The sequence below is a fragment of the Octodon degus genome, unplaced genomic scaffold, assembly GCF_000260255.1.
Source record: "Octodon degus isolate 3935 unplaced genomic scaffold, OctDeg1.0 scaffold00038, whole genome shotgun sequence".
Taxonomy (NCBI): domain Eukaryota; kingdom Metazoa; phylum Chordata; class Mammalia; order Rodentia; family Octodontidae; genus Octodon; species Octodon degus.
In genome coordinates, this window is record NW_004524614.1 from 3,270,911 (window position 1) to 3,297,856 (window position 26,946).

Consider the following 26,946-nt stretch of genomic DNA (forward strand, 5'->3'; position numbering starts at 1 on the left):
GGGTGCAAATATATATATTTATAGTATTCTGATATTTAGTAATTATAATTGCTTCTGATTAATATGACTTATTAGGGAAAAAAGAAAGAAAAACACTCCCCACCAAATTAAAAATGCATTTTCTTTTGGAAAGAACCACTTTATTTTCCTCCTTTCTTTTTCTTTTTTCCTTTTTTCTGTTTCTTTTTTTCTTTTTTTCTTTTTATTTTAAAGATATTTGGGCTATAGGGTGTATATTTGCAGAACTACTAACGTCAGAACCAATATTTCACTGTCGACAAGAGGACATCAAAACTAGTAATCCTTATCACCATGACCAGCTGGACAGAATATTCAATGTAATGGGATTTCCTGCAGGTACACATTATGATTTTGTTTTCATTTTAAAATCACTGTTGTCTGAACTTAAATATCTTATTAGAAAGGTGTGTGCTTTTGGCTGATTAAAGCTACTCTTTATTTGATTTCTTCATTTTTATGACTTGGCATTTATCAAAAATTCATAGCAGTAGTCAGCAAAATTTGTAGAATTCACATGTCAGCATGAAAATATTTCTGGGTTTCCTGAATTTGAAAATTTTGTTTCATTTTGTTTGCTTTCTTGTTTTGTTGTTTGGTGTTTAAAGTGATACAAATTTTATAATATCTGTATTAAAAAGATACCTGTTGTTCTGACCAATAGGAGCTATAAAATCAGTAGTGGAATTTTTTTTTTTTTTTCTGGCGCTCATTTAATACTCTTACTACCTGACAATCGAATACCAACTTTGAATATTATTCCTATATAGGGCACTGTGCCAAATCACATTATTGACTAATAGCATTTTTGCTTTCTAACCCTTGTCAATAAGTCTATTTTTTAGTAGTCTTAGGCCAACAAAAATGTGGGTGAAAGTCATAGTACTCCATGATGAGTTAGCCCACTGCTTTCCAACAGGAGAAAATTTATAGATGTTTCATCCCTGGTATTACATGTCTTCACCTGTATCCCAGTTTTTAGATATACCACAGCATGCCAATTCATCACTTAGTCAAAACTGGTTAGAGGTCCAGAATGATAAAAATTTGTTTGGAACACCCAAATAATTCTAGCTAGTGAGATACTTAATAGAAGTTATATCTTATTGGGAATATTTCTCAGATCACTAAAACTCAAGACTGATACAGAATGGGAGTTTTTATTCCATATTATTTTGTATGGGTATAATTATGAGTAAATGTACAATACCTACATGGATATTACTATAATAGTTTTTAGAGGACCACTTTGTTGTGACTGGATTTTCATTTGTTCACTAAGAGTTTATTGAGTACCTCCCATGTCAGACACTGTCTTGAATAAAAAGTATTGCCACAATATTGGTAATATGATTCTTACCCTCTTCAAGTTTACATTGTACTGCTGTAAGTAAATATTTAAACAGTAGATTATTTGAGTAGATTGAGAGGAATGGCCTTTTATTGCTGTTTCTGAATATATCCACTATTTCTGAGGCCCACAGGGATAGGAACATGAGAGCGTTGTTCAGTGGTTAAGGTGACCTCAGTTTATAATAAACTCTGGGAAAAGCAAGTGGCAAAATTTATATCTGATACATTGCAGAGTGAGAATCCGTAAGTTCTCGAGTGCTAGAGGTGTGACTTATGTTCTGTTCCACAAAGATTAGCATGGCAGTGGTATGTGAAAATCAGTTAAAGAAGTAGCTGAAACCAGGAAACCAGCTGCTGGCTATAGAAGTACGACAGTCGTAAAATGTCAGTAAAGATGGAGAATGAAGGACACATTTATAATTTTAGGAGGCCATGCTTAGTTGAGAGATGACTAAAAGCTTAACTCAAGATTTCTACCTTGAGAAATTGGCAAAATAAAGAAATTGGAACAGGGAAATTGTCAGGGAAAAAATTCTGTTTAGGAGCTTAAGTTATGTGATGTCTATAGATGATAGGTAGCAGATGTTTTAACAGTTCAAAATCTAGCAAACCTCTTGAGGAACTTCAAAGCTAGAGGTTCTGTTAAGCTACTGGTACAACACTGTGTACCTAGTAGGCTGTCAGTAACAGCCCCCTGACAATGGTAGAAGAAAGTTAGCTAACCTATAATGTTCAACTAAGTCTAGAGCCAGAAAAACTGAGACATTTTTGTACTTAATGTATTTCTTAGCTTCAGTTATGTTGAATAATAAGAGGAACTAACAGCTGATTTATACTGATTATATCCCACCCATTCTACTACAGTTATTACTACTTACCTTGATCACTAATGTCAAGAAATTATTTAATAAGATGAAAGAGTGGCCATATCGTAAAGAGAAGTATTGTCTTAAAGCCAATGTGGGAAAAGATCTTGGATTTCTCATTACAGACACTAATTATTAATTTAACCAAGAAATTTGATGGAAAAGGGAATATAAGTGGTTTTACTAATATAAATAGGACTAACAATAGTTACTTATAACTTATCCCCTTCTAGTGATATAATTAAAGCAGCTTATAGGAAACCACAGAGAAAATAAGCACTTTAAAATTAAAAAGATAGTGATATATAAAGCTACAAAGAGATTACAGAGTATATTTACAGTTCAAGATGTTTGCTGTAGCAGAGCATTTGTTTTGCAGTCTGGACTTTTATAAAGGTTTAAAAGTTAGAAAACCTAATGAAGTGGAAGTAATAGTTATTTAAATTCTTGAGAATAGGAATTTAGGAACATAAAAATTTATCAATGTATTTCACAGATAAAGATTGGGAAGATATAAAAAAGATGCCTGAACATTCAACATTAATGAAAGATTTCAGAAGAAATACGTAAGTTGCAAAGAAAATAGACCCTTTGCTGATTTTGACATTTGAGAATATTCAGTATAAAATTGAATGTTCAAAATAATGGGATACTAAACATAAGGCTACTAAGTAATTTTATTTACTCTTAATAAATATTTTATGATGTCAGTCATTTTTAATGCTGCTAAAGTGATGATATAGAGAGTAGGTGAATAATATTAACAACTGATTTAAATATGAGAAAAAATCAATTCATGTCTTTCCATATTTATAACTTTCTGGAAACTACACGTTCGTGGGAAGTACCACAGCTGGAGAAGTAAAACTAACAGACCTTGGTGATTGTGTAGTAATTTTATCCAAATTTAGTAAGAGAAAAATTAAGATTTATTTATGTTGTAAGGCAAGGGATTAGTGTAGTCCAGTTTAAAAACTGATAAAAAATGTATTTTAAATTTTATGGTAAGATTGAGTTTGACTTTTTGCCTAGGTGTTACTTAAAACAATTGTTAAGATATAATTCATGTAAGAAAACATTCAGTGTACGTTAATCATCAAATTATGTTGCATTTAGTCATCAGTATCCAGTTAAACTTGAGTAAGTAGTGAATGAAATATAAAACTGACTTGTTACTTTTTATGATCATCACACCAAATGTGTGTGTGTGTGTGTGTGTGTGTGTGTGTGTGTGTGTGTGTAATATATGTATAAAGTGATTGTGCCAGTTATCAAAATAATTCTTTTGGAAGGACCGTACCCCAATATCAAGTTAATTTCTAAGCTAACAGATATTTCATAGTATTTCTTTTTCAGGTATACCAACTGCAGCCTTATCAAGTATATGGAAAAACATAAAGTTAAACCAGATAGTAAAGCATTCCATTTGGTAAGCTTTGATAACATTACTAATGAAATGCATATCCTCCCCCATTGAGTAGTCCAAACTAAAGCTTTGTTGAATCATTTTTTTTATGGTTACTCAACACTTGTCAAATACTTCAGTAGTAAATGCAGAGACCTGTTGGTGCATGAAAATACTTGTTTTACCAAACTGGTATCATAGTTTGACAGACTAATGTTTGATAATTTTAGCTTTTCTAAAGGTAGTAAGAGTGTGAAAAATAGAATATTTATCAATGTGTAATGGAGAAATGTCCTAGAATTTAAATGAATCCATGTTGTGGCGAGGTAACTTATATGTTCAGTTACTGCCAACCTAAATTTATTTGCAATAAAATTTCCAATACTACATTATTATAATTAAAAATGTTTTTCAGTTTTCTATTTTCAAAAAAAGGTTTATAATGTAAAAAGAGAGTTTGCAAAGCAAGTTGTATTTTACCTGGCTTAAAATTATTTTGGTCCTTGTTCCCATCTATTCTTGGAGCTTCTTTTACCTTGAAAGAGTTAAACTTTCCTTTATAGTAATCAAACTACTTGTCAAACATTTCTGCTGCAGCTTCTGCTGTACTTCTTCTCTTGCTTCTACTTCCAAATCTTGCACTTGTTAATATACCATGTCAGATGTATATTATGTGTATCATTATCTATGAGCAGTTTAAAAAGCAGTGCTTAACCTGGCATGTTATCACACAATGTATTGTTCATATAATGATTTATTCTAATGTACTTACAACAGGCCCCAAATTGGGAAATTAATCATTCAAAATTATGGACTTATTTTAACAAAATAATGACAATAGTTGACTAGAAGTCATTTTTAAGTCAGTGGTGGCAAACCCATGAGACATGGGTTTTTTTTAGGACAAAAGATGTTTATGAATTTTTTTTTTTCCCTAAACTAAAACCTAGTGCTGACATTTGTGATAAGTGGGTTTTGGATTACAGTTTGAACATCCATCTGCAAAAGATTTGCCGTCACTGACTTAGGGGAATTCCTCTACTTTTCTCAAGTTCCTGCCACTCTTCATAGTCTAAAATGACTCACTATCATCATCACTGAAACCTCAGAGATACTTTCTGTTTATTTGCTGTATTTACTGAGATGTCCTGGCTTAATTGTTGGTGATCATGGTGGTCCCCTCTGAAAACTTCATTAGAATCTCATTGTGTGCAGTTTTCATTTTTAAAATATTTGCCATTGGCATGTCCAGGCTCTCTCACCTTTGACCCCCAAAATAAAAATGGGCATTAATTAAAATACTAGTTCATTAAATTTGAATCTCACCATACTGGCATTTTATCTGCATTTTAAAATATCTTATGTTCTGTTGTTCTGTAAATTGTGTCATTTTCCATTAGTGCATTGGTTTTTGAGCTGTGGTCTCAGTTCAACAGCAGAGGCATCACCTTGCAGTTTGCTGGATTTCCAAGTTTTTGGACTTTTGCCCGGATTTACCAATCAGAAACTGGGAACCGGGACCCAGCAGTCTGCTGGTGGTTCTGCTGTATCCCAGGTGATTCTGCTGCATACTAAAAGTGCTTAGTGCCTGCTATCTGAAAACACTGTAGTGAGTCAAAGACTATAAATTATAACTAAGAGACCATAATTTAGATATTATGTATTAGAACCAAGCTTTCTAAATTCATAGAGCCTTAAATTAGCTGTGTTTTAACTAGCAAGTATTCAGTCGTCATTATTAGAGTGGCATTTATCAAGCAGTAATATATTAAATCATACACAAGCTGATCAAAATATATGATGTTTAAATTTTCTAAATTTGTTTTCATGAAAGACATATTTGATATTAATTCCCTCAGAATGCTTTCCATAGTTCTAATATTGCTCCTTATGCTTGCCACTTTCTTAAACAGTTCTGGGAGTCCACTTCTCATAGGTATCTTTACGAGGTATTATCAAAAACACAGTGAGTACTGGTGTCAATGCCATGCGACAGAAAAGCAGGCTTATAAAAACACTGCGTGTGTCCTCTCCATCCTACTCACTCACTGGCTCTGCTGCTGTGCAACTTCTGACTCCTCCCCGAAGTCAAAATAACCATAAAAAGTAAACATTTTTAATCAATTCAGAATATTGAGGCAGCCACAGCAGTGCAACTAAAGATACTCACAAAAGAGAATTTCTACAATTTCTAAATTTAGTAGTTTAGGAACTGGCTAAATTAAGGGATAAGTGTATTTAACATGAAGAGGAATATTTTGGAATGGTCTTTGCTGTAGTAATTTTTAATTAAACACTTTGTATTTTTTTAATATGTCTCGAATGATGTATACTTGTATCAGGCACCATTATAGTTACTTTCTGTATATTCATTTAATCTTGAAAACAGAACTGCGATATACTAGGTGCTATTTTTAATCTCCATTTGGCAAATAGGATTACATAGAGGTTAAGTGACTTGCCCAACATTATTCCACTAATAGGATTATTTGAACCTAGAATTTGAACTAAACAGTTTACTTCTAGTCTTTACAAGTTGCTTATTGATACATTATTTGGACTAGTGCAGCACTGTACAGCAAAACTTTTTGTGATGATCTTCACTACCTACTAGGTACTCACTCACCATGTGTGTGGGTTTTCAGTACTTTAAATGTACCTGGTCTGCTTAAAATTTAATGCACTTTTGCTGCATTTGGGTCTAAATCTTAATAACCATGCGTGGCTAGTGTATCATTTCTCATTTTCCTAGAACGAGATTAGAAAATGTAAGAAATTTATTCTTGTTCTACATTGAGTAGTTTTGATGATGAGGGGCCAAGATAATTGTTTTAGAGTCAGAATCAAGTGAGATAATAATGATTATCAAAATTATAATGTAAATTATTACATCTAATTTGATAGGATTTATCAGTGTTGTTAACTTGGAAGAATAAATACCATCTATATTGTAGTATTAAGTACTACACACCAGAACACTTATCACTTCTACATCTACTGACAGGTAATGATGACAAATAATGCATTAATATTTTTATGATTTATGGTTTTAGCTTCAAAAATTGCTTACCATGGACCCAATAAAGCGGATTACCTCAGAACAGGCTATGCAGGATCCCTATTTCTTAGAAGACCCACTTCCTACATCAGAGTAAGTGATCAGTTTATTAACTTAGCAACACAATACTGTTTTGGGAGCATTCTGTCTGTAGTTATCAGCTCTTAAATTGCTACTACTCTTAGATGGGGTCCCAAGGAAGTCTTTATAATAAGCAAAAATTGAGCTCTGCTAATTTAAGTTGTCACTTAAGGGCTTAAAAGATAAGCATTCCTCTTCACCTCCATGAAATGTTGGGCACATATGTTTCAGCATTAATCGAGTTATTGGCTGACAGGTTGATTATTTGTGCTGTGTCTCCTTCGGATTCACTGAGTTTACTTATTGCCTGCAAGTTAGTTTTGTGTTCCAAAATTGCAAATAACATTCCAAAAAAAATTGTGTGTTTCTATTACTACCTTCTATTTTAAATGCAGAGGGGAATATTAGTAAAATAAAAGTTAGCTTTAAACAGTGACACATTCCAGTTGCAAGCTTTATCTTGATTTATCATACTAAGAGAGTAATACTAGGATGAAAGAAGAGAGTTGAGTCATACTAGATGATTGTTGATTATTTTTATACAATAAAAGGCCATCAGTAAACCTGCTAAAATGTCATTTATTAAGATTCATTCCATCACAGTTGTTAAAAGGTGTTTATCTTTGAAAATAATAAAAATGACATCTATTTTAGAAGATTAAAATAAAAGCCACCTAAATAAAACATTTGAAATATTGATTAAAGGGCTGGCCAGATAGCTCAGCAGACTGAAGTGCCTGCTTAGGCAGAGCACAGGAGTCGGGGTTCGATCCCCGGTGTGCCTTGCCAGTGCCGCGCCCCCCCCCCCCCCCCCCCGCGCGCAGGGTGCTCTAAGAAGGCAGTTGAGCCTGGGTGTGATAGCATGTGCCTATAATTCCAGTGCTTGGGAAGCTAAAAACAGGAGAATCACTACAAGTCCAATCTGTGTAGTAAGACCTGAAGACCCTGTAGACCTTATCTTAAATACATAAAAAAATAATAAATTTTTAAACATATTGTTGAAATATTGATTAGTGTTCTATTCATTTTTCTTGCAATCAGCGTTTTTGCCGGTTGTCAGATCCCTTACCCAAAACGAGAATTTTTAACAGAAGAAGAACCTGATGACAAAGGAGACAAAGTAAGTATTAAAGTATGGTTGGCAACATCTTGTTCATGATGACCTCCATAATATTTTCAGTATGGTGATACTTTGTTCTCCTTTTGAGTTGAATTTTTTCTTTCTGTTTACCCAATTGAGAAGAACCAGCAGCAACAGCAGGGCAATAACCACACTAATGGAACTGGCCACCCAGGGAACCAAGACAGCAGTCACACACAGGGACCCCCATTGAAAAAAGTGAGAGTTGTTCCTCCTACCACTACCTCAGGTGGACTAATCATGACCTCAGACTATCAGGTATTTCAAGTTTGTTTTGTATTTACCTGCTATGTCACTGTTTGTAGAGTGGCTTGTGAACATTGAATAAATGAAATGTATATGATTGAGAAACGCTGACCCTTGAGTGACGAGAAGAATACACTGGTATATAAAAGTAGTGGCAGTGGTATAGTAGGGAGAGGTAAGACTTCTGAGCCAGTCAGACTTGGGATAATAAGTTCATATTATCCCATTTATTAACTTAGAGACCTGAAACAAGAAATAGAACTTAAGTTTTTTCATCTGTAAAATACAACTTCACTTGAAGATGTTGTCACATTAGATATGATGTATCTTGGCAGCATTAGTTTATAGTAAGTGATTCAGATACTCTTAGAGTGTCATCATTTACAGAATATGAAAAATGGTAAATGTGAGGTTGTCCTAAGACTTAAATGAGATGATATATTCTAAAGCACAGAAGCTAAAGCAATTAATAGATGATACCAATTATTTTTATTTTCATCATTAAAATTCTTCTTTCTTTTTTTTGGTGGAACTGGGGATTGGACTCAGGCCCTTGCGCTTGCCAGGGAAGCACTTATTCCGCTGAGCCATCTCCCCGGCCATCATCATTAAAATTCTTAATGATATTTGTAGTATATAGTACACTTCTTAACTGATAGTGATGATTCTATAATAATAACATCTTAATGAGTATTTACTTTTTGCCAACTATTATACTAAATATGAAATGTCTGTAGTTTCTTTTCATCATTATAACTCAGGGAATGAGTATCATGGCCATTTTAAACTGAGGCTGACAGAGGTTAAATGACTTATGCAGGGTCACCCAGTGAGCCAGTAAATCTGGGACTCAGAAACAAATTTGACCACAGAAGCTGCTCCCTATACTATGTATGGGTCCTATTATCTGTCACTGTCACTTCCTTTGTGGATATACCTTTTGCATCTGTGTATTCTCATCATTTTCCAACTGAAGTGGGTTTCAGTGTGGGAAGGATACGAGAAACCTGGCCAATAAATAATTTACCTTCAAAAAGAGAAACCTATCTTATGAATACTTACTTACTATTACCATCCTTATGTAATTAAATACTAGCTTTGTGCTTTGGTTAAAGGAGTGGTCCTGCCCACCACATCACAGAACTCTGCCTGAATCATGACTCACCTTCCAGTTAGCTAAACAACAAACTCAGAGACATTATGGGAGTTTGTGTTTGCTTCAGCATCTTTTTCTTATCATCTAGTAGGGAAGAGTGCACCTCTTGGCTCAAGAGGACATTGCACCCTATAGAGGACAGTACATGTAGATGAGGCAGAGTAGTAGCATTCTGACCTTTCTTCTGAAACTAAGACAGTGATCCTAGCTTCTTGTTTGGTGCTATTGCTGTTTGTTTTGGGAAGTGATTTCAGAAGAACTATTTCTAAGTACAGTTTTACATGTCCTCCACTCTTTTTTACATATTATTTTTATATGATTGGCAGAATTTAGAATTTTATAGCATTAACTATGTTTTGAAAGAGAAATAATAAATTGTGGTTAATCTCAAATAGTGTCTTGAAAGCTAATAATACAAAAGAGGTTAAGGAAAAGAAATAATAATATGAAAGATCAAAATTAGAGTACTCTGTATCACTGTTCTTTGCTTTTTTTGCTACTATTATTTTTTTACTTTTCTGTATAAACTTGTAGGAGAAAATAAGATTAAATAGTTTAAGGGACATCAAAATATTTTAATCTCAATGGAATTGAGTCTACTTTCTTGTAATACTCATTTTCTTCAGTTATTTAGGAGGGACTCTGTCAAAGAAATGTAAATTAGCTTTGATTTTCTTAGTTTATGTATCATTAAACTTAAGTATAAGTCTCTCAACTAAATTAATCCTTATCAAGAAGATATAATGGAGCATAAAATAGGGGTTAATTCTATACAAAAGTTTTCATAGCATGATAAGGCATAGCTTTGTGTTTTTTAAGTGCTACTTCTGACTTTACTAAAGAAAAGATAATGTTAGGGGATTTCGGTTTTTATGTGTGTAGGTGCTTATTTGCTTGTTTTTGTCATGTCTAATTCTAAAGCTATTATCTAATGTAAGTTGACATACCTTACTTCCTTGAAACATAAGGCCACTTCAGTCCCACGTCAGCCTTACTACTTGGGGCCTGGCTACTCCATGAAGCACCTGAGTCATATTTCTCCCTCATCTCCTTTCCAGCGTTCCAATCCACATGCTGCCTATCCCAACCCTGGACCAAGCACATCACAGCCCCAGAGCAGCATGGGATACTCAGCTACCTCCCAGCAGCCTCCACAGTACTCACATCAGACACATCGGTACTGAGCTGCATCGGAATCTTGTCAATGCACTGTTGCTAATGCTGCAGGGCTGACTGTACAGCTCTCCGCAGGAACCTGGTATGGGCCATGAGAATGTACTGTACAACCACATCTTCAAAATGTCCAGTAGCCAAGTTCCACCACTTTTCACAGATTGGGGTAGTGGCTTCCAAGTTGTACCTATTTTGGAGTTAGACTTGAAAAGAAAGTGCTAGCACAGTTTGTGTTGTGGATTTGCTACTTCCATAGTTTACTTGACATGGTTCAGACTGACCAATGCATTTTTTTCAGTGACAGTCTGTAGCAGTTGAAGCTGTGAAATGTGCTAGGGGCAAGCATTTGTTGTTGTATGTGGTGACTTTTTTCAGTGTAACAACATTATCTGACCAATAGTACACACAGACACAAAGTTTAACTGGTACTTGAAAAAAAACATAAACAAAAACAAAAACAAACAAAAAAAACAGTATATGTTAACTCAACAAAATAACCAAGACTCAAAATGAGATTATTTTGGTACAACTTTCTTTTTAGTGTCTTATCAATGGGTTGATTCATTTTCTCCATTAATCAGTGTTTTTGACCATGAATATTGCTTGGATCCTTTTGAAAGTACAGAAAGCCACAGTTTTTCCAGAAAGGTTTCAAAACTCCCAAAGATTAATTTCCAACTTATAAGTTTTTTATTTTCAATCTATGACTTGACTGGTATTAAAGCTGCTATTTGATAGTAATTAAATATGTTGTCATTGAGAGAAACCTGTTTGGTTCAGCAAACAAACTAAAATGAATGTCATAGACAGTGTTTTATTTTTCCTGTTGGTGTTGCTGATTTGTGAGCATGCTTTAAGATTTAAAAAGCATGAATGATAACTTCCTTTAGAAGGTGCGGCATCCAATTCAGATATTTTGTCCTGAGTTTAACGTTGGTTGGTGTAGTGCTATTAAAATTTTGTTCAGTTAATTTTCTTTTTACAAACTTGTTCGCACGTTGTTTAGGGTGCCCTTACTTCAGCAAAGGAGAAGGAGTAGGAGAGCCTTAGAATTTTTGAGGAAAAAAAAACCTATAACATACAATGTACTGTATCAAACTATTTTACATGAATGACACAAGTATTCTGAATTAAAAAAAGTTGAACATTGTTAAAAACAAGGTGTTATGTAATAAATTTATTTTTCATAAGTCAAAATATGGAGTCATCTGTATTTTTTATATGCACAAAGGGCTTTTTTGTTTTAGTTTTAAAATGTGCCTTAACAAGATGCCTCTGGATAAATCTCTGCTTTTATTAATATCTAAGTGTTCTACAGTGGAGTAATGAATTACATATAGACTCTGCTACAATTAGTACAGTCTGAGGAATGTGTTTTAGAAAAAAACAGTTGTCAGGCCTCTCAAGCTGATCTAAAGATTAAGCCAATTTAATTGACTTAAGAGATAAGAATGTTTTACCACCATCCCATCTCCTTTTCCTATTTGAGTTTCCAAAAGCAAAAGCCATTACAAGTTCTATTCTAAATGTCAGTGTCCAGGGGTTGAGCTGAATTCTTGGGTTTCCTTATTTCTTTATCATGTCCATTCCCTGAGAGATCCTATCCAAACTTGTGGTGTTAAGCATAGTGATGGTGCTAGTAACTTCTCATGTCCAGTCTACTTTATGCTTGAGCTCCAGGTTCCATCTGTAGCAGATGATACCCACATGTCACTCCTGCTAGCATTCTCTATCCTGTTCCCCACCTGAAGTTTTCTACATAGCATTTATCACCCGGATGATGATATCTGTTTGTTGGCTCGAGCTTCCTGAGAGTAGACTTCACCTCTGGGCCACGTTTGTTCCCTAGATGAAGCCACTCAGACATGTGACTTATTAGGCTAGTGGTTCCTAGATTTCCAGGGTAAATACTGTCCTGTCTGACTTACTACTAGTTATGTTCTATACTGAATGTACTCACACTCAAAATGGCAACCCCATCCTCTTCCTCATCCAGACATGCTCAGATCTGTGAGTGGGCACCTACCCTTCTTGTAATCCAGGCCAAGTAGCAGCCTTGGCACCATCATTTCTAACATACTCTAATCCTTTCAGAAGTTAACCACACAAGTTTTCTCTTTAAGATATATAGTTCCCAGTTTGATAGCTTGGCATTATTATGTAAAAATGAACTTTTCAATAGAAATTCATGATTAAGGGCCAGCTAGATAACCCAGCAGATTAAAGTGCCTACTTAGGCAGAGTCAGGGACTGGGGTTCAATCCTTGGTCTGCTGTGCTGGCCCTGCCCCCAGGGCATGCTGAGATGGGGACTGAGACTGGGCATGGTGGCACACGCCTGTAATCCCAATGCTTGGGAGGCTGAAAATGGGAGGAGCACTGTGACTCCAATCTGTATAGTGAGACCCTGTACTAAATAATAATAATTCTTTTAAAAGAAACTCATGCTTAGAATTTTGAATTTGCATTTCTTCCTTGAGCTAGTAGTACACTGGCCTAGCCTGACCTGCCTGGATGTTAGGCAGTAGCAATATCTCCCAATCATCACCACATTCACAAGAGGATACAACACTACCCTGCAGTGTGCTGTGTTGCTAAGTGAGAATGTAGGTTAGGTGTATTTAATAGATGCTCAACATGACGTCTTCAATTTACTATGGGTTTATCTGGCATAATCCCATTGTACAAAGCATCTGTGTCCCAGATCAGTCTGTCTTTGTCGCCTTAACTGCATCACTCTTTGCCAAGCCACAGTCACTTCTTCCTAGACTGCTCCAGTGATTTGCCTGCTTCTGTTCTTTTTCCCACCTTCCCCACTCCATCCTTTCCCCTCTCCCCCTCCCCCCACTGTCTTTAACAGCATTTCAACACTGAGGTCATGTCACTCCCGTGCTCACATCCCTTAAATACATCTCATTCAGTAAAAAGCCAAATCTTGACTGAACCCGACAAATCTGTGCATGTTCTGGCATTTCTTACACTGCCATCTTCTGTTGCTGTCCTCTCCATCTGCTTCTCCCTAGCTTCACCATTCCTTGCTATACCTTCCTGATCCCTGACAAACACAGCTGATCTCAGGTTTTTATGCGTACTGTTCCATCTGTCTTCTCCCCACATTATGGTTCCTGGCTTACTCTTACTTCCTTTAAATCTGGTAAATCTTATCTCCCAGACCACACTGCTTTGCCTGTTTTGCTTTCTTATTCAGCACTTAGCATCGGTTAGGAGTATACTCATTGATTGTTTTTCTTCCCCCACTAGAAGAGAAACCCCAGGAGTGCTATCTTCATTTACTATGAGACTCTTGGCAACAGGTTGGGCCTAACTGTAATCTCATAAATAGTTAGTGAGACAGTAGGGGAGAGAAAGGAACGAAATCCCAGGGACCTTCCTAGTTTCCTTTAGTTCAAAATGATCAGCTTACTGAAATGCTGCTTTGCAGTAACCTTTTCTGAACCTCAACACTGCCTTAATAAATTACCACAAACTAGTAGAAATTTAAAATGGCAAAGAGAAGAGTGGCAGCAAAATACATTATCTTTAGGGTGTAGAAAACAACTTGTTGAAGAAAAAAAGATCTCTAGAAATTGAGAGGGAACTGACAGGAAAACAAAGCTTCTCTCTTTCATAGAGAAGTTGGAGAAGTAGAATACAATATGGAAAAGAATGAAGTAGCCTGGACCAGAAAAATCAGTGGACCAGACCTAAACTACAAAAACTGGTTTTACTCAAAAAGTGACTCCACGTTGGCAGATAGACCTAAGAGAAATTCAGTGGCGGGCCCACCAAATTTTAGAATATTTAATCAGGAGCCATTTTGGAATGGGATCGTGTAAGATTGCAGAGCAGCAGTACTTTGGGTTTCTGAGGTCACCCTACCTTGGCAACTAGGTAGGAGATGACTATAAGAGACAGAGAGTGGGCAAGTGATAGACCTCTTTGGGAAGTTTTAATCTCAGGCTGGGAACAACACAAGGGTTGCATTTTATGTGGTGAGAAGCCAGCCTAGTTGTATTTGGCTTTCTACGGGACCTAGTTCTGAAAGTGCTGGCATGAAGCCCAGCAAACTGCTTGACCTCCTAACGCACTACCTGCAACCAACAGAGAGCTCAGTGGTTTTATTGTTTTCTCCATTTGCCATTATGATCTGAGATATTGCTTGGCTTGGACAGTTGCCACAGGCTGGGGTGTATGGACAATGGCTTCTAGAATATAGGGAATACCTCACAAAGCCACAGGCTTTAAAACTAGAGAAAGGCACAGTGTCGAGCACATAAAGTGTCTCAGAAATGGAGCAGCTGGAATGAATACAGCCCTAGAATGACCAAGCACACCAGAGGAAAAGCAGGATTCAGTATTCATGCACATATTGTGAGAGTGCAAACGAAACAGGTCTTAGTAGTGACTACTATCCCTCACCATATCTGGTGGATTCCAGTGTGGCATACCTTTGAAATAAACCATTTGTTCAAATATAAGAATATTTTTTTACTCATCATTTTATTCATAGTTTTTTGGGAAGTGAGGGCTCTTTTCTCTCTGCTTTAATCCTCTTTTGTTGTTCTTTTGTTGTTTTTGGTTTGCTTTGCTTTTTTTTTTAATCTTATTTTTTATGAGTACAAAATAGTACCAGATAAAATAAAATAAATTAGAAATGACACAGAATTTCACTAAACAAAATAATATGAATTTGACAGTATTCGTTGTATTGCATAGTGTCGTCTTCAAATTAGTTGTTCAGATGACCAGATATATGCATGCAAAGTTTGAAAAAGAAAAAAAGTCATATTAAGCTTTGATATTTAATTTGGCTACTGTTGGCTATTTGACTATTAATTGGTTATTTTTTAATTCATTTCTATTAATGGTTTAATTGTTGCAATAGATAAATTACTGTGTAACTATTTGATTTGTCTTTGTGTCTGTACTATAATTACAGAATTAGGGACAGAATGTACAATTTTTATGATATTATCAATACCCAGTATGTCTTTCACTGTTGTTGCTGCTTTCATTGATCTTGCCCAAATGGCTTAGTTGTTGTTACTGTCTTTACTGTATGTCAATATCTGGTTTGTGTTTGTATCATCTACAACACTGTGGTTCATTTCTGGAGAATGGGGTGCTGGACTAATTTCATTGCACCCTGCCCTTCCTGAATTAAGAGAGGCAGTTGCATCTTGGAACAAAGGTAAAGGCCTATAGGTTACCATACCTTGAGCACATCAGTCCATCACTAAAGTGATCTCCATACTAGCAACAGTGTTTCCACTATAATTGACATGCAATCCTGAAAGTACTTGTACATACAGACACACACAACCCAACAGAAATATGAGAAAATGAGATAATGAAATGCCTCCAGAAACACCCAGGTTCCCAAATCCAAAGCCAAACAACTGAATTATGCAAAATGAGACACCCCAACCAAAATAACGATCGACTTCTCAGTATGTTTAAAGAAAATATAATGAAACAGATAATAGACTTAATAAGTAAAATGTTTAATGACCTTTCAGGGGTATAAATAAAAAGCTAGCTGAGCTAAATCAATGATCACAGAACAAGAGTAACTGGTTTAGCAAAGTATTAGAGTCCATGAAAATGTACCAAACAAATAACAGGCAATTAGAAATTCTATTGAATGTATAGGCAGCAGAAGTGAGCAGTGTGACAACAGAATATCAGTATAGACAGACATGGCTGATGCAAGTGATTGTGTCTTCAAAGAGATCTTTAAATTGATTTGAATTAGTGAACAATCAGAAAACAATATGAATGGTATAAAAACCCTGTTTATAGAAGTAATAGCAGAAAATTTACCAAGTATAGGGAAAGAATTCAACACTCAGGTAAGTGAGACATGTAGAACTCTATCCATAATCAAGAAAGAAGTTACCTATAATGTATCATAGTGAAAACCTCGTAGGTCCAGCAAAAGGACAGAATTTTTAAAGCTGGAGAATACCAACAAATCACTTATGAAGGTAAACCCATTAGAATTACAGCAGACTCCTCAACACAAACCAAAGGCAACAGGAATGCAATGAAAAATATTTCAAGCCCTAAAAGAAAACACCTTCCAGTCCATACTAGAAAATCAATGCAAAATCATCTTCCAAAACCAATGGAGAAATAACGTCTTTCCATGACAAAGTGGGGCGATGGCTCAGTGGAATAAGGCCTGAATTCAATCCCCGGTTCTGGAAAAAAAAAAAAGAGAGAGAGAGAAATTGATGACTACCAAACCAGTACTTTGAAAAACTCCCCAGGATATCCTACAAAGAAATAATGACTCCAGCAATGCCCTAAAATCTAATGGATTGAATGTGCACCACATACAGTAGGAAGTTAAAGTGAAGGGTGAAAAAAGATTCAGCAACAAGAAAGCAAGGCCATGACAGGAATAAGTCAGTAACTTTTCAAGCATAATTCTGTAAATGGTCATAACTCCGCAGTCAAATGATATAAATTGGATGAGAAAACAAAATGCAATATGCTGTATTAAAAGACACACTTTTAATCCAAGAAGAAATTCATAGGCTAAGGATCAAAGGATTAAAAACAACCTTAAATGCAATGGGAACCCCAAAGCAAGCAGAAGTAGCTAACAGATTTTCAGACAAACTGAACTGTGATCCAAAACTGATCAGAAGCAAAGAACTATATATTGGTTAAGGAAACAGTTCAAAAGGAGGTAACAATTATAGTTATACATGTACTTGAACATCAGTGTACCCAACTTCATATAGCAAATATTACTGTACATAAAAGATAGATAAATAGCACAATGTGGTGGTAGACTTCCATATCCCACTATCACAAATAGATTAACTAGGCCAAATATCAACAAAGAAATACCAGAGTTTTGAAACACACCTTCAAACAAATAGACGTCTAATATGTATCTACATAATGTCCCACTCACCAGAATTTGCATTCTTTGGAGCAACACATAGAACATTGTCTAAAGCAGACCAATATTACACATAAAGCATGCTTAGGTAAATACAAAATCAGGAGGACCCAACATAGCTGACTTGAGTCATGCCAAAGATACTCAAGTGAGATCAACTAAAAACCCAGGAAACTGGAAGTGGAAGAGAGATTTACACCTTCATACAGAAAAGCAATTGGAAAGAAGATACATACACATCAAATGAAGCGTCCACATTTGTGCTCGTCCCAGGAACAGCCATCTTGAGAACTTTCCAAATAGAAGAAAGGAAGAAGTGCTCCAGACTAGTCTCTTGGAATAGATTTTGAATATTTGGGACTCTTTGTCCCAAAATCAACTCTCCAAACATTGAGGAAACTGCACCCCTACAATATCCTCACCAGTACTTTCCAAAAGCAAGAAACTCTCCACATACTCAACTATGGGCAATAAGAATAAGCTAACAGTCCACCCAACTGCTTATCCCGGCATTAGTCACCAGCTGGTGCCCCACACCAGTACCAGACCCATGTGACTTCCCATTGAGGGCCCAGGGCCTGCCCAAGCCACCTCCTGAAGCTTCAAGTTGGTCCAGGGTCTCTGGCACTTAGCATTGACACTGGATATGCTTGAGTCTGCCTGTCATCCTGGGTTCACCTCATTCTGCAACCATTGCTCCACACCCTTGCTGAACCTTCATCTGGCATGCAGCACCAGTGCTGTGCAACCTGAATCTGCTTGAGACTTCACATGGTACCTCAGCCTACCAGAGCCTCCACTCAGACCCAGGTGCTCTGCATCCTCCCTGGGCACACCAGAGTATCCATCTTGCACCCAACATCAGTCCCAAGTGCATCTGGCCCTGTACTGGTTGACTCAGACCCACCTGAGTCATCACCCCGTGTATTATTAGATGGTTTCCACACCTACTGGAGTCTGCCTGGCAATCAGTACTGGCTGCAGTCCCAACCTGAATCTCTGGCTGGTGTCCTGGGCTCACCTAAGTCTCCACTCAGTGCCTGCAACCCTCCCTGGGCCCCATATGTAGAGAGTCTCCATATGACAAATCAATGGCCAACATCATACTAAATGGAAAGAAGCTGAAAACTTTCACTTAAAAATCAGGAACAAGGCAAGGGTGTCTAGAATCACCACTCCTGTATAGTTCTCCAAACATTAGCCAGGGGATTTAGACAAGAGAAAGAAACAGGTTATTGATAAAAATGGAAGTTAAATGATCATTGTTTGCAGATGACATGATCATCTGCATAGAAGACCACCAAAACTTCACCAGTAGGCTCCTAGAATTAATAAAGTTCAGTAGCTTAGCAGAATACAAAGTTAACTCTCAAAAATCAATAGTGTTCCTTACACCAATAACAAACTCACTGAGAGAGCAATTAAGGAAACTACACCTTTCACAATAGCATCAATGTAAACGAAATTCTTAGGAATTAACCTAACCAAGAGAAAGCTCTCTTCAGTGAAAACTGCAGTACTTTGAAAATCAAACAAGATATCAGAAAATGAGAGGATATCTTTATTCCTGGATAGGCAGAACCAATATAGGCAAAACGGCCTATATCCAAAATCGTTAAACAGATTTAATGCAATCCCAATCAAAATATCAATACCATTTCTTACAGCACTAGAGAAAACCATCTTAAAATTCATGTAAAACTAGAAAAGACAGAATAGCAAAAGCAATTCTGGGCCAAAAAAATAAAAAAGGCAGGGAGCATCACAATTCTGGATCTGAAGTTATACTACAAAGCTACAACAATAAAAACAGTATGGTAACAGCACACACACACACACACACACACACAACCAGTAGATCAATGGGACACAATAGAGGACACAGAAACAACTTCAGGCACACTCAAGTATCTTACCTTTAACAAATGGGCCAAATATTTTTACTGGAGATAAGAAAGCCTTTTTAATAAATAGTGCTGAGAAAACTGGATATCCATATGTAGAGAAGATTGAGGCTAGACTCCTGTATCTCACTGTGTACTAAGTTAAAAATGGATCAAAGATCTAAATATTAAACAACTTGCTAAAAGGTGTCTCATTACTTTTCTCTCATTGCTGGAACAAATACCCAACACCCAAATTGAAGGAAGGAAAGGTTCATTCAGCTCACAGTTACTGGAGGTTTCAGTCCATATTTGGCTGGGTCCAAGGCAGACTGGCACATGGCAGAGGGCAGAAGTTCATTGCAGCAGCAGAGAGCATGAGCAAAATGGAGGAGTAGCAGCAACAATGGCAACAGAAGAGCTGGCCTGATAGCTCAGCAGACTAAAGCACCTGTTTAGGCAGAGCACAGCGGCTGGGGTTTGATCCCTGGTGTGCCGTGCCAGTCCCGCCTATGGGACACACTGAGACGGTGAATGAGACTGGGCATGGTGGTTTGCGCCTGTAATCCCAGTGCCTGAGAGGCTGAAAAACAGAAGAATCACTACGAGTCTGATCTATGTAGTGAGACCCTGTAGACCCCATAGACCCTGTCCTACTTACAGAAAAACAAAAACAATGGCAACAGAAAAAGTCTGTCTCTCTGTCTCTTAGGTTACATTCAGGCTATGTGCCCCTGGCTAGGTTTGGCACTCACACCTATAATCGCAACAGTACTAAGACCCATAATCCCAATGGATCATGAGTTAATCTTAAACTGTAGAAATTCTCGCCCCATGACTGCATGAGGCTTTGGGGGACAACTAGACAAACCATGACAAGAAGTAAAGCTCTTAAAGATGTGTAGCTAAAATTTCCTGAACAGAACCCCAGTTGCACAAGAAACAATACTAAGAATCAATAAAGGGAATCACATCAAACTATAAAGCTGCACACCAAAGCAAGTCAACAACAGAGGGAACAGTTAATATACAAAATGGGGCGGGGGTGGGAATGGCCAGTTACTTCTCAAACAGCTAATACCTAGAATAAAGGAAACTCAAACCCCTCAAATTTAAAGACGTAGTCCAAAAATGGGCATCTAAAAAGAATAACTGTGATACATTACCCCAGAAAGGATGGCCATGAAAAAGAAGTCAACCAATATCAAATACTGATGAGGCTATAGGGGAAAAAGAAATGTTCATTGTTGGCAGGAAATTGGAACAGCCACTTTAAAAATTAGTATAGAAATTGCTCAAAAACCTTAAAATAGAGATTCCATTTGACCCAACTATTCTTCTAGGTATCTTCCTGCATGAGTTAGTCATAATCTTACAGTGATAAATACATAACCATGTTTATAGCAGCATAATTTATAATTACTAAATCTTGAAAATAGCCCATATACCCATCACAGATCAATGGATAGAGAAAATGTGGTATTCATATATAATGGAGTACTATTCTCTGAAAAAAAAAGAGGCTAAACTTGAGGCATTTTTTGGTAAATGAATGCTCCTTGGGACCATAATGTTAAGTGAAATAAATCAGATACAGTTTAAACTCAGCATTTTGTATCGTATGAGAAATTCAAGGTATAAACAAAGAGCAAAATAAATTATAAACAATAGGAAGTAGGGAAGTATTTTTTCAAATGAGAAGGGGAAAGGTATATGAAAAAAGATTCAAACAAAAAATGGAAATAAAGGTTTTTCAAATGGAGAGGGGATGAAGAGTTGGAGGGAGCAGGGAGGGATGAGAGAGTGGAAGGGGCCAAAAAAAAAAAAAATTAAGGTTTGTTGTATATGTACAAATTCACCATGATAAATTTAATCATTATGTGCTGCGAACATGTACTACTGAAACATAGGGGGGAAGTGAAGCAAAATTATTCCATGCATTTCATCCAATCATACAACAATAAAACTAGAAATCAATAGCAAAAGAAACACAAAGCAAACAAAGATTAAATAATACACTCTTGAATAACCAATGGATCGTAGAAGAAATTAAGAAATAAATTAGTTCTTAGCATCAAACAATAATGCTAGTACAATACACCAGGATGTATGGGACACAGTGAAACCAGTCCAAAGAGGGAAGCCTATATCTGTGAATGGCCACATGAGAAAAACATAGAAAGCCCAAATAAATAACCTTATGATGCATTTCAAGGTCCCAGAAAAACAAGAACTAGCCAAATTCAAAGCTAGTACAAGGAAGGAAATTGTCTTAGTTACTTTTGTCATTGCTGAGGTGAAATATATGACACAAGTTAAAGGAAGAAAGGTTGTTTTGACTCACATTTGTAGAGGTTTCAGTCCCTAGTCAGCTGGCTCTGAGGCAGGGTGGTATGGCACATAGGTACTGCAGAAGAGCAACAGGCTATGGCAGAACAGGTAGGGGGCAGGAAGCAGCAAAGCAGCAGCAGCAACCCTTTCATTTTCATTGCGTCCAGTGAACCTTCCCATTATCCATAACTCAGAATTACGCTAAACCAATCAGTTGACTAAATTAGTTATCAGACACTTAATCCACATGCACACACCCTAGTTCCAGCCACCTCTAAAAAGCCCCATCTATAAGCTCATGAGATTTGGGGTTCGGGGCATGTGGATATAAGCCATAATAGAGTCTGTAAAAAGCAGAAGAAAAATTCATAAAATTGAGGCTACAAAATAAATACAAAACGTACCTGTCTTAGTTACTCTTCTCTCGTTGCTGGGACAAATACCTGACACTCAAAATGAAGGAAGGAAAAGTTTATTTTGCTCACATTTACTGAAGGTTTCAGTCCATAGCTGACTCCAAGGCAGAACAGCACATAGCAGAAAGCAAACTTTCATGGCTGCAGCAAAGAGCAAGTGCACAGGGTAGAGACAGCAGCAGCTCAAGCAGCTAGCTTCTCTTCCCACCTTACATTGTAATGCAGATTACCTGCCCCAGGGCAGGTGCAGCATCCACACCAACAATAATCAACCACAAACTCCAGAAGCTGCCCCAAGACTGCATGAGGCTTTCGGGGGACAACTATACACAAACCATAATAGTACATGTGCCAACTTCTCACAAGAAATGTAATCATTATGTACTTCAAACATACACTAATAGGTTCCAGTGTGTCCTGCAGTGTCCTGTGCTGCCAGTGCAGTCCTCCGCCCTTGACCGGCCCGTGAACCCTGCGAGTCACGGCAACCAAGGCCGTGTGCGTGCTGAAGGATGATGGCCCGGTGCAGGACACCAGCCACTTCAAGCAGCAGACAAACTGGCCAGTTGTTGTGAAGGGTCATATTACAGGATTGGTTGATGGCCAGCACAGATTCCCTGTCCTTCAGTTTGGCAATAACACCCAAGGCTGTACCAGTGCAGGCCCTCATTTTAATCCTCTGTCCAAAAAACATGGTGGGCCAAAGGATGAAGAGGGGCATGTTGGAGACCTGGGCAACATGACTGCTGGTGCAGATGGTGTGGCCTATGTATCCGTTGAGGATTCTCTGATCTCACTCTCTGCGGCGAATTCCATCATTGACCACACGATGGTGGTCCACGAGAAAACAAATGACCTGGGCAAAGGTGGAAATGAAGAAAGTACACAGACAGGAAATGCTGAAGTCGTCTAGCTTGTGGCGTAATTGGGATTGCCCAGAGAACATTCTCCGCTATGTGGTCTGGGTCCTAGTCACTCGTGTCATCCTGCTAGCTGTCGAAATTTAACTTGAAAAGCATTAAATGCTATAATCTTGAAAGTGTAATTTGTGAGACTTTTACTTAGTTGCTTAAAGTACTTTTGTAACGAGAACTGATTTATGTTCCCTTGAAAGATTTGTACGGTTTTATAAAACTCAATTAAAATGCAATTTCTGTATGTTGCCAGACTTGATCATATGTAGATACTAAATTTACCATCTGAAATTCAATGCCTATTCAAGCCTGTGAATAAATACCCTGTGTGGCACTTTGAGCCTTTAAAAGGTTTTTTTTTTAAAAAAAGATACACTAATAAAAAATAAAGATAGTAAAAAAAAAAAATTAGCCAGTTTTAACAAAAAATGGAGGGGGCCGGGGAGATGGCTCAGTGGAATAAGCGCTTCTCTGACAAGCGCAAGAAAGAGCCTGAGTTCAATGCCCAGTTCCGAAAAAAAAAAAAAAAAAAAAAAAAAAAAAGAAGGAAATACCCAAACCAATGCAATGAAAAATGAAAAATGATACCACAATGGACAGTGTTCAAGTCTCGAAGATTATTGGTAATTACTTTGCCTATTTATACTTCACTCATCTGTTTGTGTATTTGGTGCAGGGTCTCACTAGACAGCTGGAACTCGAGCTGTTTTCAGCCTCCCCAGCTCTGGGATTACAGGCATGTGCCACCATACCTGATCTCAGTGGCTGACTCAGCGCACCCTGGGGCAGGGCCGGCACTTATACTTCAATAAATTGGAAAATCCAGAAGAAATGGATACATTTCTATGAATATATGAATCAGACTAAACCAAGAAGATATAAAAACACTGAGTAACACAATAGTAGGAATTGAGGCAGAATATAAAACCTACCAACTAATAAAAGTCTAGGACCTATGGATTCAGTGCTGAATTCTACAACTTCAGAGAATATCTAACAGCAATACTTCACAAATCAAAACAAAAGCAGCACTGCCAGTCATTCTTAGAAGCTATAATTACCCTGATTTCAAAACCAGGCAACTAAAAAAGAAATCTATAGGCCAGTCTTTTTCATGAACATACGTGTAAAAATGCCCAGCAACACACTGGCAAAAATATTTTAAAAATCATAAAAAAGATTATATATCATTACCAAGTAAGCTTCACTCAAAGGATGCATAAATGGTTCAACACATGCAAATAAACAAATATGATAAGGCTACATGAACAGAAAGACAAAAATCACATAATCATCTCAATAGGTACAGAAAAAGCCTTTGACAAAATTCAGCATTTATTCAAGATTTTAAAAAATCCTGAAAGGAATACATATAAAAGGATGTTATCTCAATCTAATAAAAGCCACTTATAATTTATGACAAGCTTACTGCCAGTATAATATTAAATGAAGCTGAAAGTTTTGTCACTAAAATCAGGGATAAGACAAACATGTCCACCATCACCAGTCCTGTTCAGTATAGTACTCAAAACATTAGCTAGGACAATCAAGTAAGATAAAGAAATAAAAAGGAAGTCAAATTATCATAATTTTCAGATGCCATGATCCTTCATATATAGAAACTAAAAACAATTTCACAAAAGACTCCTAGAATTAATAACAAAAATATAACAAGATATAAAAATCAAACACAAAAATCAATAGTGTTTCTGTACACCAAAATTGAACTACCCAAAAAAGAAATTAGGAAAATGACACCATGCATAATAGCATCAAGAAAATGTGAAGTAGTAGGAATTAATCTAGCCAAGGAAATGAAAGTACTCTACAATGAAAACTACCATACTCTGAAAAGGAAATCAAAACAGACCTGAGAAAATGAAAAGAGTAAAAAATAAAATGGCAAGATATCCCAGTTCCTGGATAGGCAGAACCTATATGTCAAGATGGCCATATTTCTAAAACTGACACATAGATTTAATATAACCCCAATCAAAATACCAATACTATTCTCCACAGAATTAAAGAAGACAATCCTAAAGTTCATGTGGAACAGCAAAGGCCCAGAGTAGCAGAAACAATCCTGGGCAACATTGTACTAATAGTGTTTAGACAAGATATCATGTCTGCATCTTGTACTATGAATAACTACTACGAAGACAACAATATGTAATGTATTAATTATTGGAACTGTCCTAACTAACCTGTTTTGAAACTGTCTCATTGCTATTTCTTTCTCAATAAAATTAATTTTTAAAAAATCCTGGGCAACATATGTGAAGCAGGGTAACCTAATCTTGAATTTCAAGTTACATTACAAAACTACTGATAAAAAAGAGTAGTATCATGGGGATGAAAAAAAAAAAGACAACCCTAGCATGGTATGGGGGAAAAAAGATATGGGGCTCAATGGAACAGAATGAAGGACACAGAAACAACTGTAGGCACATTCAACCATCTGATCTTTGACAAAGGGGCCAAAAACATACAGCAGAGGAAAGATAGGTTCTTTTAAAAAAAATAGTGCTGGGAAAACTGGCTATCCACTTGCAAGAGATTGAGTCTAATTTTTATCTCTCATAAACTATAAATGGATTGGAGATCTAAATAGTATAGTTAACATTTAACCTGCTGGAAAATAATATAGGTAAAACTCTTGAACACATAGGCATAGGTAAGCACTTTCTGGCAGAACCCCAACTACACAAGAAATAACATGAAGAGTCAACAGGTGCAATTTAGTTGATAAGCAATACAAAGAGTCAGAGCACTAGGTAGGCATGCTGGGAGTATCCAAGTGATACCTAAAGGTCAAACAAAGGTGAAAGAGCTTTATTTTTATTTTTTGTAATATTATTAGAAATTTAAATTTCAGAAAGCAAGCACCATCTATGCTAAATACATTGTATTTGAGGGAAGTTCTCCAGTCTTATTCCATTTGTTGCAACCTACAGCATGCATTGTACTGCCACAGAGAATAATAAAAACTAGTTTCCAATAGATTGTGTTAGATGATAAAGTTATGCAACAGGATAAAAATGACAATAATGCCACATAGTGATAAAATCTATTAAGTGAAATGAAATTAGGTGAAATGAAGGAGCATATCTTTGAGGGCCAGTTTTATGGAGGTTCATCAAAAGATTTCAAGAAAGTGGGATCTGAGACTTAAACATTTGAACAATACCAAATATATAAAATAGATGAAGTGTGAGCAGAATAGCTTTACATATAGGAAGAAAATAAGTGTAAAGATTCTGCTACACAAATGGGCTTGGTGTATTACCAGATTGAGTGGAAGTTATTGTGGAAGAAGAGATGGATCAAGATATATAGATGAGTTAGAGAAGTAGACACTACATTGTGGATAACTTTGGCACCTAGAGAAAAAGGCACAGTCATCTGTATATGTCATCAGACTGGGAAGTGGCCACACTCCTGGTGACACAGAAGAAATAGAATGCTCTGGGTAAAGAAGATATGGCAGTTAATGTCAAGCCTGCACATCTTTATCATTCACGAAACTGTACATTGCTGCCCCAGATTCTGCCAAGCAAAATAATTTTTAATTCCTACCTTACCGCCTGTCATTTTTTTCAGTATTCTCTAGCTTCCTAACTGGTGTCCCTACCTCCTGTTTTCACCATCCTATAGTCTTCTCAGTGCAACAAGAATAAGTGATTAGGTGAAAATCATTATTTGTGCTCTTAATTCTTAAGTGGTTTTTTTCATGGTACTTAAAAAACAGTTAGAATTTCCTGACATTGCCTAAAACAGCCTAGTTTTTAGCTTCCTTTCATTTTAGGATCTACAGGGTGTTCAGGGTCTCACTACTAGATCAGGCTCATAATAATCTGCCTGTTTACAACCTTCTTAGAGCTGGGATTACATACATGCACCACCACGCCTGGTCTCAATTGCTGTCTCACCATGCCCTGGGGGCAGGGCCATTACAGCAGGCCCAGGGCTTGAACCCTAGACCCTTGCACC

The 26,946-nt window shown here is 36.7% G+C and overlaps 1 protein-coding gene and 1 pseudogene across 6 annotated transcripts in view; both read left to right on the forward strand.

The window, feature by feature from the left end:
* Positions 1–11,688, forward strand: part of Cdk8 (cyclin dependent kinase 8) — a 144,836-nt gene extending 133,148 nt beyond the window's left edge. For 3 of the 6 annotated variants that reach the window (XM_004631041.2, XM_023715102.1, XM_023715103.1), the window contains 7 exons: positions 214–357; positions 2,734–2,803; positions 3,594–3,666; positions 6,696–6,793; positions 7,823–7,901; positions 8,022–8,180; positions 10,383–11,688. In XM_004631041.2, the coding sequence (XP_004631098.1) occupies positions 214–357; positions 2,734–2,803; positions 3,594–3,666; positions 6,696–6,793; positions 7,823–7,901; positions 8,022–8,180; positions 10,383–10,508 (749 nt within the window). In that variant the 3' untranslated portion in view covers positions 10,509–11,688. The remainder of the gene's footprint in view (positions 1–213; positions 358–2,733; positions 2,804–3,593; positions 3,667–6,695; positions 6,794–7,822; positions 7,902–8,021; positions 8,181–10,382) is intronic. The other 3 variants (XM_004631042.2, XM_023715099.1, XM_023715100.1) reach the window with 3 other exon arrangements.
* A 10,000-nt stretch (positions 11,689–21,688) lies between these two features.
* On the forward strand, positions 21,689–23,014 carry LOC101572638 (annotated as a pseudogene).
* The last annotated feature ends 3,932 nt before the right edge of the window (positions 23,015–26,946 follow it).